This window comes from Drosophila melanogaster, chromosome X (genome assembly GCF_000001215.4).
Source record: "Drosophila melanogaster chromosome X".
In the NCBI taxonomy this organism is placed as follows: Eukaryota; Metazoa; Arthropoda; class Insecta; order Diptera; family Drosophilidae; genus Drosophila; species Drosophila melanogaster.
The window spans coordinates 16,091,655-16,106,040 of record NC_004354.4 but is presented as its reverse complement, the minus strand read 5'-3'; the positions used below and the strand labels follow the sequence as shown (position 1 = coordinate 16,106,040).

The 14,386-nt window shown below is 40.5% G+C and overlaps 2 protein-coding genes across 8 annotated transcripts; both read left to right on the top strand.

Annotated features, from left to right (window-relative positions):
- Positions 1-1,094: 1,094 nt before the first annotated feature.
- CG42353 (uncharacterized protein) lies at positions 1,095-12,982 on the top strand. Of its 2 annotated transcripts, NM_132878.4 has the most exons (6): positions 1,095-1,237; positions 2,988-3,222; positions 5,692-8,338; positions 8,469-9,028; positions 10,351-10,583; positions 10,648-12,982. In NM_132878.4, the coding sequence occupies exons 3-4, from the start codon at positions 5,823-5,825 to the stop codon at positions 9,019-9,021; spliced, it is 3,069 nt and encodes a 1,022-aa protein (NP_573106.2). In that variant the 5' UTR covers positions 1,095-1,237; positions 2,988-3,222; positions 5,692-5,822; the 3' UTR covers positions 9,022-9,028; positions 10,351-10,583; positions 10,648-12,982. The 2 variants fall into 2 exon arrangements, with proteins under 2 accessions (NP_573106.2, NP_727936.2); NM_167485.4 differs by lacking the exon at positions 2,988-3,222.
- On the top strand, positions 1,095-12,982 carry CG42354 (uncharacterized protein). 6 transcript variants are annotated; one of them, NM_001144730.3, is made up of 6 exons: positions 1,095-1,237; positions 2,988-3,222; positions 5,692-8,338; positions 8,469-9,028; positions 10,351-10,583; positions 10,648-12,982. In NM_001144730.3, the coding sequence occupies exons 5-6, from the start codon at positions 10,366-10,368 to the stop codon at positions 11,936-11,938; spliced, it is 1,509 nt and encodes a 502-aa protein (NP_001138202.1). In that variant the 5' UTR covers positions 1,095-1,237; positions 2,988-3,222; positions 5,692-8,338; positions 8,469-9,028; positions 10,351-10,365; the 3' UTR covers positions 11,939-12,982. The 6 variants fall into 6 exon arrangements, with proteins under 6 accessions (NP_001138202.1, NP_001138201.1, NP_727937.1 ...); NM_001144729.3 differs by lacking the exon at positions 2,988-3,222; NM_167486.3 differs by lacking the exons at positions 1,095-1,237; positions 2,988-3,222; positions 5,692-8,338; positions 8,469-9,028 and adding an exon at positions 9,378-9,514.
- Positions 12,983-14,386: the final 1,404 nt, after the last annotated feature.

The window sequence follows — 14,386 nt, the reverse complement described above, 5'->3', positions numbered from 1 at the left end:
AAATAGCACAACGCTAGTCAACCCTAAAAATATAGTAACTACACAAAAAATTTATTTTGTGTAACATACTTTTTTACGTCTGTTTTGAATAAACACCAACAGATGGCGGTAGTTTAGTCTCCAAAAATAGCTACTACGCGCGCTTTTGCAGAACTTGCACTATCCGCTGGATGGCGCTTCACATATTTCTATAATTTCTTACGAGCGTTGCCATATCCACTGATTTTGCTTAAACAATAAGTTTTAGCCGTAACAAACCTACATTGCGGAAATACAATATTTGTAGAAAGTCTCATGTAGCCTTAAAAGAAGTGGTTCCAAATGGGTTCGAAACGCTTAATTGAATATGTAACATTTTACAAAAAAATGTTATCTAAATTTATTTTAAGGCACATGGCAAAAAAAACCGATATTAAGGCTAACGATTTTAAGGTGTGATATTTTTTAAATTGACGTGTTTTCAGTATATTTTGTTAAATTACCATTATTTCCATTCAGCACATACTAAACATTCTTTTAAATTTATTTTTTTAAGAGCCAAATAATTTCATTTCTTACTTTTAATAAATTTCATAATTTGAATTCTCAGCATTCTTATTCCATGCTGCTGGCAACATCATAGGTCGAACTTGTGGCAACGCCTTAAAATATCCTTACTTGAAAAAATAGAACCAAAATAAGCAACACGTTAAGAAATCTCCTGTATAATTTTGTATACCCATTATTTGAAAGTTGGCAAGTATATTTTTGGTTCGTCGACAAGGACCATTGCAGTGGCTTGTTAAGAACAAATTGTTATTTATACATCCTACGTTATAAACATTTAATTTAAAAACATTTCTTTAGCCATAAGAATATACGAAATTAAAACAATCTTCTGATTCAATTAATATGATAAGATATATGCCAATTTCACCCGTTTCTTTCGGTGTAGGCCAGGTCAGCCGGAAATCTTAACTTAAGCCAGAACGAAATCTCGCCAGTCCGGTAGCGCTGCAGATACAATGAATACAAATACAACGCTTTAAGAGAAGCCTATGTTATTAAAAGTGGATCGTATTGTGGATTCCATTTGCCGCAAAAAAAATCGTTGCTGTCGCAGTCAACTTTGAAATCTTGTGGTGAGCGGACGTGTTATTTTTTTGTTTGGTTTTCCCGTTCCCGAACGCCGGAGTACTTTTTGTTGTTAAGTGCGCGTCGTCGTACCGCCGCTATTCTATTGTTCACGTTTGTTTAGGTAATTGTCGTTAAATAAAGTCAAATACAATCACACCGTATATACGGATAGTATCTGTATATTGGCCCTGTATGTCTAACCGCCTTTGCATCTGTGTGTTATATTTACTTTACCATCAAGTACGACAAAATATTCGACTGTTTTTCATTTATTTTTTTTTCGGGCTTTTTGGCTTTGTAACACACATTGTACCACCGATGTACGGCGAAATTAATAATACTCAAAACAGAGAAACATAAAAACAGTGGTGGTTCGTTGGTTCGGTGGGGGAGGGGTTTTTGGGGATCTCAACCACCGCCGATTGTTTATAGTGGTTGTGTGTGTGAACGAACGTTAGTGCGAGTGTGTGTATCTGTATGATTTTGTATCTTTTTGTTGTTGTTGTTGTTGTTGTTTTTGTTTTTGTTGTATTCGTGAGTGAGTGCGGGTTAAAGCAAGAGTTTGTGAAAAAAAAAAAACGAAATAACGTTGGGGGTTTTCTTCAAGACCAACTGGGATCTGGGATATTCTTATTGGCATCCGTCAGTTACTGCGCGGTGAATGAACTCCAATCCGAACTCACACTTTGGCCGTCTAGCTGCCAAACCAACGGAAAAAACGAGGCGCACTAAGCATTAAACGTAAAAAAGAAATATATGTAAAAAATAACAAAAAAAAATGAAGGAAATAACCAAAGCAAGCACAAACTCAAACTCAACTAAAACCACAAAATGGTGGCTGAGACACACAATTATGGCTTATTTTCGAAATATTAACCCAACTGTGCGCAACGGCAATAGCAACAGCAAATAACCATAACAATGACGAAAGCAAAAAGGCAGAAAAAGCAAGAAAACCTAGGTCCAATCAGAAAAAAAAAAGCAAAAGCAAATGAGAGCAGCGGCTGCAGTTTAATGTCTTTCACAGTTGCCTTCAATACGGGCTCTTCCCAAATCGGAACGGACACTGATTCATTTTGGGAACACAAAATCCAAAATCTATTTGGAACGAGACTCCATGCGGAATTAGGGATGCAATTCCCAATTCCGTGGTGGTAAGGGTAAATTTATGCCATAAATCGATCCATGCTATGGACCGTAAAGGTACACTAAAAAAACACACAACAGCACACACACACACACACATTCGAATTTATAAGATTTGAGGAGGGTTGGGCTCTTTGGGATACAATATTTCAAAATAGTCATATTTTTCAGTAAAATGTTTGCTTGTTTTCACATGTTTTTTTTTTATTAAATACAACCATTTATTAACATTTTTCATAACCTACGCAGTGTACGATTTCGTTAACTTTTCGTGTGATTTGTTCAAGGGGTTATTTCGCTCTCAAGACATATGTACATACATACATTCATACATATCTACATATGTATTAAGTGGGTGCAGTTTTTCATACAAAATAATCTTGTTAGCGCCAGCGCATCCAAATTTCGCAAGTTCGAAACCCAATGCAGATGTGTTAAATATTTTGGCTTTGACGTGGTTTCTTTAAATGGCTTCTTGACTCTAGATACTGAATAGTCCTGCTTTCGGGGGGGAAAAAAAAGCCAACTGAATAAAATAATTATGAAGCACCATTTATGGTAAACCTAGAAACTTATACAACAATTTAAACACAATAATAACATATCAATTTCGCGGTCATTCCATTGCTAAATTCTATGCAAAAACTTACACTAACGTTTGTATGTACGTGTGTATTTGGCATAAATTAACAACGTGGAAAATTGTAATTTTTTTTTTCGAACAGTCTGACTGGGAAGGTCTCTGATTGGAGTCTCTCCATCCCCCTCTACCGTTCTGATTAGAATTCAAATTATTATAAGCGAGTACTGTGGCGAGTACACTTGCGCGTGTATTGGTGTGTTTGCTTAGATAATGGGTGCTATCTTATCAGAGGGCTTAATCTTTTGCAAGCTGAAGGCGAAAAAAAAATAATAATAATAAAAAAGCGATCGATGCGAAGCAGCTGCCCGGGGAACAACGTATGTACTAACAGGCTTTACTTTAACAAAACACCGATCGAATGTGCATTTTAGTATGCCTCAACCTTCGGAATTACTCACAGCTACAACCTTTCGTACGTATGTATGTACATTCGTACATCCATATATGTGTGTATCTTGCCAACATGCGAGTTTGGCAAGACGATGACGAGGCCCTTGCTCAGCGAAAAAAAAAAATGCGCCGGGAAAGAATTATGTTCGGAATAGCCGAATTGTGGATATCCTCTAGCCACCAAAAAGCACAAAAATGTTGCAAAAGATGTTGCCTACCTGCGGGCGTATTAGAACGTTCGCGAAAAATTGTGAATCTTAAATTCTAATTGCTTTTGTTATATTTTCTATTTCATTTGATGATCTTTATGAACTAACATTTAATATTCACCTTTAATGCCTATTTTTCCATTTGCTGATTCGTTTATTTCAAGGGTATTTAGCTTCTTATAATATAAATGAATTTATTACATCAGCCTTATCTAAGTTATCAAAATTCGTGTGAAATATCATGAGACCCGGGAGTATACTACATATGTATACAAATTTACTTAAAACTGCTCACTCTCTCGTTCAGTCGTTTCTTTTTAATTGCCTTTTTGCCACCATTTCGGTTGGCTTCTTTCGTAGCTTCACATTTGGCTTCAGTTACTTTTTAGAGTCTGTTGCTCAAGTTACTGCTGATGATGATGATGATGATGATGACGATGATGACGATGAGGCAACCCTTTTTTTTTCAGGCCTTATTAGACGACGCCGACATGCGGTCGCCGGAGAACTACAAAAGTCAATCGTTTTCAAATTATCACAGCCGCCTGCTTCTGCTTCTGCTTCTGTATTCAAATCAATTGGAAAATCAAATGCCCCCGCATTCAGCGGTTGGCGACCGGCACCATTTGCCACTCACTCATCAGATGTGTCACGTAATCTTCTGTGCAATAATTACTGCAACTGCATTTACCAGCTGCTCTAGCCAGATAACCAACCAGATACCTGAACCCGATGACTTTGTCATTGCATTTGACACGAGGGGTGGGCCAATTGTCAGTGGGTTAGTAGACAATATGCTTATTCGGGCCAGCGCAAACCGCACTTCTGCGAATTTGATACTGGGGAAACGCTAATAACTAGGTTGCGAACAGAAAAAAAAAATAAAAAACTATTGATTTTTCCAATGGGAAATGTTTTGTAGTCAAATTGGAATAAGCGATTTGAATTACCAAATTTTGCCTAAATAGATTCTTTCATGCGATATCTTGTTCCTGCATTTCTGAAAATCGATCTTAACTTCAGTTGTTCTAGTTGCAAGTCTTAAGATTATATGAATATTATTAAAAATAACAACTCTTTAAAGTATTTATATTTTATGATCGATTATAAAATGTATTGCAATTGCTTAAAACTCCACTTCTTTCTCTAACTTTTATATATTAGTGAAAAATGTTTTTTTAATATCATCATTCACCCATAACGATTACACTAATTGCTATCTGGGGTAAATACAAATCTGTGGCACAACTGGATTGCAAGAGCTTTGCGTGGCACTCATGTGTTTGTATTTTAAGAGTGCCGGATACAGAAAGCCTAGTCAAGTGCCATTGGTGGCTATTTGACCTTTTTTTTTTTTTTTTGGGGCCGCGGGTCAGTGGGGGGGCTTAATTAAATGATCAACTCAAGTGAAATTCCCGAGACGTAGATATTCCGAGACTGCCGTGCATATGTGTGTGTGTGTGTAGATATGTTTGTATGTATATTGTACACACACTCTAACGTACTCACATTCATATGCTATTTCATATGTATGTGTGCCTGCGCCTGCCTTTTATTGAGGTCGATTGTTCATTTATCGTCAATGTCAGTCATCAGGTGGCCTGCGTGCATGTTTTGTTGTTTTTACACATTCCCTCGCGATTTGTTTACGTTTTGCGCCGTTCATTACAAGACCCATCCTCAGAGCAACCCACCAAACCAAAAAAACCAAAACATCTTACTAGGTCGTGCTCCGTGGGCCCTTGGTATTGCCCAATTCCGTGATATTCCCGCTTCCCATTCCCAGCCAGATGTTATGGTTATTTCCCTAACTAGGCATTCTCGCCAGTATCTGCGAATCGAAATTCCATTGTTTTTACATCCGAAAATTAGGCGGAAAGAAATAAATCGCCAACAAACTTTCAAAAGTCAGACGCCTTAAGGTTTTCACATTTTTCAAATATATAAAAGAATCAGGAGTTGATGGATAACAAAGCCAAGTTATGTTTGTTTTTAAAAGTACATTTGATACCTAAACCACAGTTTATAAGGGAAATTCCATTGCGAATTTGAATACAAATGTAGTTAGACTGGTTTCATATTATGAATTGAGCTTTGTACTCAAACAAGCAAGATACGACTTTTGTAAATATTTGTATTAGTTATTTTCCTATGTTGATTGTATATATATATATATATCTTTTGCAGATTTCCTTGTGCAGACCCTAGACAGCTATATCGATGGTGGGTGCACAGACGACAACAATTCCCAACTCTCTTCCACTCCAAGCCCTCTCGTTTTCCCCCTCACCATTCTCCCCCAAGCTCTTTAACGAAAAATGTCTGACACCATTGCATCCGAAAAAGAAGGAATCTGTCCTCTAAACGAATCAAAGTCAGGTCAGGAAATTGATACACCAGTTGACCAAGATTCACAGAAATTGGAGCAAGTTATCTTGGACAGCTACATAACAGCACCTCTTAAAATCGTTGAGCCCTTCGAGAAGTTCGAAAAGGAAAAGGAGGAGGAAGACAAAGAGAAGGATAGTCCGGTAAGGAGCTCGACAAGTCCGGAGGATCTCACCGAGATCGAAGTCATTAGTGCCAAGGCTAAGAAATCGGTTAGCTTCAATCCCAACGACGAAGAGATTCGAAAGTTCACCACCGGTGAACCGATTGTCGATCAAAAGAATCCATTCCGCAATGGTAACATAATAGCAAATACGCGTGAGAAGAAGACACCGCCTCCGGTGCCAACGAAACGATCGACCCTAAGTGTTCGCAAAACCGTGACCCAGCAACTTAGGGAACGCGAACGAGAACGGGAGCGCGAAAAGGAGCGGGAGCAGCAGAAGAACGAGTCCAACACTCGAAAAAGTAAGATTAATCGAACCCAGACGCAGACGGATGACTTTGTGACCACTGAGGAGGTGCTCAAGCAATCCAAGTACGTGAAAACGTACATCAAGAATCCGGATGCGTACTTTGTCTATGATCCCTCGGTGCTGGCACGCCTTAAGTTAGAGGAACTCAAGGAGACAACCGGCAAATTGCCCAAGCGGAAACAGACGTTGAAGGAAACAAGAACGGGAAAACAGGCCCGCCATCAGAATCAGAATCCCAACCAGAACCAGAAGGCTCAGCAGTTAATAAAACCGCCGCAGCCCACTTTTAAGAAGTGCTCGAAGCCAAACTATCCGGAGTTGGCCAACTTAAAAATTCGAACCGGTACAAATTCGGATCCAGAAAGCAGTGCCTTATTCAATCCCGCTGAGGTAACGAAAAATGCTCGCAAATTCGATGAGAGGGTAAAGAAACTACAGATCACCTCGGATGATGATCTAGACGATATCGATGGACCATTGACGAAAAGTGAGTCCAGTGACGAGTTGGCGGCCAGTTCCTCTGTGCCACAGAGTCCGGACAAGCCGGTGGCTATGAGTGCGCCGGGGGATTTACCCTCGCCATCACCGGGCACATTCACCAATACCATTAGTTCCGATGAGTTCCAAGCGTATCTGGACTCGAAGGGTCTGGCCCTAATGCCCAGGCGGGAGCTATTCTCACCGACACCCACAATCGCCAGGACTTCGACGCCAATGCAAACGGCAGAGGAGCGACGGCAACAGGTGGCTGAATCACTGGCGGCTCTGCGCAAAAGCAACACCAAGAAGCTAAATGTACTCCAGCGTATCTCAAACAGTATATTTCCAGCTCGACGAAAAACTACTCCCAAATCGGAAACTCCTTCGCCACGGAGTATTTTCAACGAATTGGAAAAGGAGGACTATCGTCGCAAGGCGGATGTCCCAACTGAGATACGTCGTGTACTATTGGAACGCCAGAGTCCTAATTGTCGTCGGCAAAATGGTCAAGTTCAATCGCCGACCATTGATTCTGGTATCGATAAAAGTCCCAGAAATTGTGAAAGCAATTTGCCGAACAGAAACGGTGATACAAGTTTACAAAGGAGAAATGGTGACATCAATTTGCAAATGCGAAATGGTGACACCAGTTTGCAGATAAGAAACGGTGACAACACAATTTTGCAAAGGCGAAACGGTGACAACAACTTGCGAAGATCAACACTGGAGCGACCAGGTGTGAATCCTAGACGTCAGTGGCCAGAAGCACAGCAGGTGGGTCGAATAAATCGATCCACTTCAGTGGATCGCAGCCAATTCAATCATGAGCAGCCTGCTCTTGCAAGTCCTGTTGCCTCATCGACGCCAGTGCGTGGCCAAAATCAATGGGATCAATTGCGGGCCATCAAAGAGGTGACGGATCGCCAGCTTTATCACAAGCTTCATCAGCAGCAGCAACTGCAGGCACAACCACTCCAGGGACAACAACAACAGCAGCAGCAGCAGCACACAATCAGACAACGACCGAATGAGGATATCTACTCCCAGGTGATAGTCCATCCCGACCAAACCAACTTTGTTCGCGGCTCAATGCAGCGTAACACCTTCTCCGGAATCAGCGGTCGCAGCAGGCCACTAATGGTTTATAATGGTACACCGATGAGGCAACAACAAATGCAAAAACAGCCGCCGCGATGTCAGAGTGTCCTGGACAATATAACGCCAAGTGCTGGAAATCCAGGCCAACAGACACCAGTGGTAATGCGGCATAGGGTGGCGAACCAGGGCCAATCGCAGCAAATGCCATCACGTCGCATCGGTGGACTACTCACGCGCGAGGAGATTCTCGAAAAGGTCAAGGAGTTTTGCCGCAAGAGCATTAACCGAGCACCGGAAGCCAAGACGCCACTGCAGCCCATCTATAAGCGACATCTAACGCCGCCCAACGCCGATGTCTCGCCCGTGTCATACGCTTCTGTCGATGATCAATGGTATGTAATTTTTTATAAGCATATAGCTGCCACATACACCATGACGCCTTTACAAGTAACCTCATAACCCTAATGTCCGTTAAATGAAAAAAAAAAACAATGTTTTCTCCTATGTTTCTTGTACTTCTAGTGCTCGACCACAGGTGCCACAGCGTGTCCAGAGTTTACCTGTCGCCCAGGGGCGCTACGTCACCAGCGGCATGTCAGTGGACGGGCCGTCACCCATTTACGCTCATGTCAGCAAGCGAAACAGTTTGCTTTCCAATGTCTCCGAACAGTATTTATCCAACCAGCAACTTGGAACACTGACCAGGCCGGTGCCGCTGAACCAGTTGGTACTGGTGGATACGGGCGAGGGTGTTCAGGTGGCCCAGCTAGTAGACTATCTACCCTATGTCCGACCGGCTCCCGCCCAGGGCTATATGATGCAGGATGGCAGGGCCACTCCACTCATCCTGGACCAATCGGCCCAGCAGAGCAGCCAAATTTACTGGACACCGCAGCATCGTCAGCGTTTCTCTCATCCGGTGCCGGCACCCCGTTTTATGAAGAGTCAAGCCATGCCCACATCAAGAAACAGCACCATAAGTCGACATATGGAGGAAAGGATGGGTAACGCCTCCGACTGGGAACTCAGCTCGGAAGCTGGTGAAGTGAGGCGTATAATGGAAAAACAATTATAATTTTAAGGTGAGTGAAATCACATACTTGTTTACAACACATTTTATTAAAGCACTGAGTCAAGTTGAGTGAACTTCTTGTTTACAATGGATTTTAATAAACAATTAAACGTTTGTACGATATGTTTGCCTAGGAAAGCAACGATATACTTTCACAATTTAAGTAATTGCTTAAATATAGAAAAAATGTTATGAGTCTTCAGAGTTTAAATCATTTCACCATGGTGAAATCTGGCAATTGGTTCGTAACTCTGCTGAACGTTAGTAAAATTCTAAACCATGGTTTGAGGCCGCAATAGATTGCCATTGAAATCGGTTATAAAAATCTAGTGCAAATCGGATGAACCGATAGCGCCACAGATTTATCTACTTCCATCTCTAGAGCACACAAAGAATTTATTTTTTTTTACCGCTGAAGATAGCTAGTGCTTTTATTTTCCTAACCGTCTAGTCTATTTGACTACGCTATTTGTCGAAAATAGCTTGAAATTTAAAGGTGTGTAGTGAGTGTGTTTAAGTTCCAAACTGATTACGAATTCTAAAAACAAAAATCGAATGCAGCTTATAACCCACACAACTTAGATGTGCATATATGCATTGTTTTTAACTTTATGGTGAACTGATATATACCTATTAAGATAGCCATTTACGTATACACCTACATATGTATGTATATGGATTTCAAGGTCGAAGTACTAATATGCAAAAGCAAAATAGTACCTTGCAATTTTTCCCCGAAATTTGCTTTCATGACGTATTTTCTTGCTTGCTCGCTTGCGCCAACGGAAAAGCGCGCATGTGAAAAGTCAGCTGCTCTCTCGTTTACTCTTAAAAGGAAGCTTCAACATTTTCTTTAACTAGGTCAGTGTCAAAATAAAGGATAAAATAAGGCAAAAGTCATTTCTCTATTTTACTCACTGACTTCTTGGTTTGACACTTTTACGCGTCACTTTTAACAGAACAATGCGATTAACCGCCTCGATTATATGGGCATTTAATTAAGTACACATACACCTACTTTGTGTTGGGAAACAAGGGGCCGTTGTCTTTGGACCTCTTAAAAGTAGAATGTAAACCAGCTACTTTAGTATATTGATAGCCGAGCCCCGGGTAAACAGCTCACATTGTAAATACAGATTTATAGAAGAATTTAAAATGTAGTTGCATTAGCGTAGCAAGGAACTCAGATTGAAGTTTCTTTTTTAACCATAAATATTTCATTTTCTTTATAACATGATCAAAGAATAAAAAGAAAATATTATCTTTCTTTTTCTGTTTAAAACAAAAAACAATGAACGATCTAAAAATGGCGTGTACTCTTTAAATTCACAGACGACGGAGCAGAAGATGGAGTCGGAGGGCAGCAGCAGCGAAGACATTGGGCGCACTAAGACCGGGCCCAATTTAAGTGAGGAGTCTCTCGGGAGCAGCACCTCATCGTCGGTACTCAATTCGTGGACCATTCTGCCAGTGGTTAAGGAGAAGGATGACGGACTGGAGGCGAAGACCGAACTGTTGACGGATTTAAGGCCGAGCAGTCGCGCGGATAAGCAGAAAAACGAGAGGTGAGACAGCATAATGATTCCCCAAGGATATGGCAACTCATCCACAAGTTTGTATCCCAAGCAGATGCAATAGGCCTGCAGCCGAGGATCCTCAGGCAGATGATATTTCTGATGGCATTTCGATAATCAGCGATTGCGAGAGTACGGATCGCATATCACCGAATCTATTTCTGCGCGAACCCCTATTGGGTGACATGGGTTTCGGTGATTTACCAACTAGTCCCGTGGAACTGATTGCCCCCATAAGCACTGACCAGCAGCTATCGGAGTATCCTGAGCGGGAGCCGGAGCAACAACAGCCGGAGTCCAAGAGCGTAGTGCGCTCCAAATTAGATCTGCAGTTGCCACCGCTGGTGCAAAATGGCCTGACCGCCTTCTTTTATGTGGCCTCCACTTTGGCCATTCTAGCCTTTGTTGGCAAACTACGCAATCCGGAATGGCAGGTGCTCGGTGAGGAGAAGCCCCTGATCGAACTGGAGCGACGAGTGGGTGAGCTGGAGCTGCAAAATAATTTACTGCGCGCCGAAATCGATATCATGTCGAAGAAACTGCAATATCTTGCAGCTGGACAGGACGCAACGATGCAGCGACAGGGATCTGGTCGTGCCAAGGGCAAGACCTTCAAGGCCTGGCCAGGAAATGGTGATTCGGTTCAGCCCGTGGATATCACCAAGGCCGATTTGAAGCAACCCTTTCAGTGCGACGATGGTCAGTTCGTTGAGATCGCTGGCATGTGCGTGGAGAACAAGCAGCATTTGGATTCTTTAACAGATGAGATTGGAAATGCCGTCAACGATGTGCTACAGCAGTCTGGAGCCTTTCACAAGTTTGAAAAGGTCACCGAGAAGCTGGGCAATTTTGCCGGTGCCGAGGATACCGAAAACGTTGATCCCAAAGGTTTTCACTCGAAAAGAAATGATGGTCCACAAACCGTAACTTCCCATGGCCAGTCATCGAAGCTGGCGGATGGTTCGAAAGAGCGTTACAGGCCAAAGTATAAGCAAGAGTACAACACGAACGACAGAAAGCAGCGGTATCGGAATGAAGATCACGATCGCCGCAGCCGTACAGATGATCACTCACGGGAGAAGGGTAAAACTAGATGCTACGATCAGTCATCCAATAAACGAGGATGTTACAATAAGAACTCTAAAAAATCCAACGAGGAGCACTCCAACGAGAATAGCAAGGAACGCTATCCTAATAACGATAGCGGTAGTGGCGAGTGGCATGAACGAATGATGCTACAGCGAGAAAACGCTCGCCACAAACATCAGAAGCGGAACAATAAGAACTGGTTCATCAAACGAGGCGAAAGTCGCGAACAGATGCGTTCTGGAGAGACCCAAAGCTAAATGGATTCGCCGCAATCTTATATATAATCTACGCATCAAGACGATGACCTCTATCTTCATCCCGTAGGGAAGAAGGGATCGAAATTTCGCAACAGAGGTCACATATACATATATACTTTAATCCCAAGATATACTTAAGGACAGAGTGTGCTAGTAAAGCGCACACCGAATTTGCGCTGGTTCCTAACTTATACATGTGTGTGTTTGTAATATTTCGACGATGCTTCTACAGAGTGTTTTTTTCTTTTTGTTCAAGACAGCAATTAAACAGGAATCAAGGTTTTTTGAAACACACTGTAGAACCAGAGCTTAATAAGCATCAAGCGATGCAAGTGCTTAATATTTATTTATTTTTACCTACAATACAACAATCGTTTTGGCTGCGTTAAAGCTAGCATTATCTTTATAATCCCGATATCGCAATGTATGTACATATACAGATTCAATAGTCAGTGTTTAATACTAAGTGTATCGCATTTTTAATGGAAATATCGTACATATCGCCCACATTTAACTAAAATGGAATTAATACTAAAAAGCTTATGAGGACTTATGAGGATTAAAATCAAAATTAAATGTAAATCCCACTTAAGTTAAATGTGAGCGATGTCTTTGTATAACATTGGTTCCTCCCATTGAAGGGTGTTATTTCTTCTACAAAGTTCCAGCTCAACCTAAGAGACAGACCCATCCAAGTCCGTCAATAAAGCAAAATCAATTTCCTTTCAACGAGTTTATCAATAATCCTTTTGAAACATTAAATTTCGCTACAAATTATGTATTGATATATACATAAATATATATATTTGTGATACCTATACTAATATTTTTTTTTAGTCTAGAAAAATAAATTATTGTACCATATTAGGTATTCCTGGAAAGCCAATTTAAAAAAAAGAAATCCTATAAAACTGATAAAAATCGAAAATGTAAAGGAAATCCATATTTTTGTATGCATGTTCGTTCAAAATCTAAGCGTATATATTAATAAATGTATAAATGTGTACCCCAAATGTTTTGCGATGAAATAAATAAAAATCCTTCAATTTCATTTAGTACTTCTTTATCTACCAAACATTGAAAAGGTTTTCACCATTCTTGATTTAAATATTTGAAAAAAGGGAAAGTAAGAGTATCACAATATTTCTTACTATTCACGACGAATATACATGCACATACATATGTACATACACAGGTGTGACCTTTCACCTTTTTGTTCGAGCTAGGTCCACTCTAATGTACATATACATATTACCTCTGGGTGTATGTACGCATATGTTACGTGCTCATGCACTTTCATTTCTTGTCCCAGTTTTCGGAAAAGGGAAAAGGGGGGGAGGGGTCCGAGCCAAAGCCCAAAGAGAGCGACTCGTTTTGTCGGCCAGAGTGGTGGAAGAGGAGGAGGAGGGGGGGGGCTGTACTAAAACTGTGCCACGGAAGGATATGCACTCATTGCGCAAGCCCTTCTAGGCTCGATTTTACTACGAGCACAACCAACACACGCCCACACACTCCTCCAATCGTCCAGTCACGCGCAAAATTATTCAGGGCATCCGAGCGATGTAAAAGCAAGGTGAAGTTTAAATACCTTAACAATCGCAAATCCATATTGAGAACTATCAAAATAACTAATATTTACTTAGCTAGGATTTCCACAAAGTAGGCATTATGATTTCACACGATGATCTTATGAGGTTTAGTTACTATTAATATATAACATAACTTTTTCAGAATATCATATTGATATTGCAAATTTAAGTTAGACTATGATTTATAAATAAACTATATTTAAAATGACTAAAATAAAACTACAACAAAGCAAGAAAGTAAAAGTTTTCAAAAGCTTTAAACTGATATTTTAAATATTTCAATCCTAACTTGCTTTTAACTAAAGTATATCATGTTTATGTCGACACTTTTCCCAAACCAATATGGGATGTATATATTTACATCGGTTGCTAAATTGAAGGTAACAAATTTTAGTCATATTACCACCTTTTCGGATATAATTTTGTCCAGGGAAAAGCACCCACACAAAAATATGATGAGTGCAAGCAGTGCTGCCAATTTTTTTCAAGAACAATTTTTTTTTTTGCCAGTCGAATCTCATATACCCTTGCAGTAAATATAAATTTAAAAAACTGGTCTATAAAAAAGTCAAAACAATTTATCAAAACAAAAATTGATTAAAAACAACAAAACTATGATTTCTTGTTTAATATTTTCAATTATATTTCCGTCTGTTTGGTGTTGGGCTCTTGGACAGTTAGAATTACCGGTGCCCGCTTAAATATTTATTTTATTTTAAGCAATCCACCATAGACGGGAAAAAAGCTAAATTGACAACCGTGGGTGCAAGTACCAGACAGAGAGAGAGAGATAGGGAGAGGGAAAGAGAGAGGAAGAGAGAGAGTGGGAAGCCGAACCGAGTTTAGAACATTTAGCTTC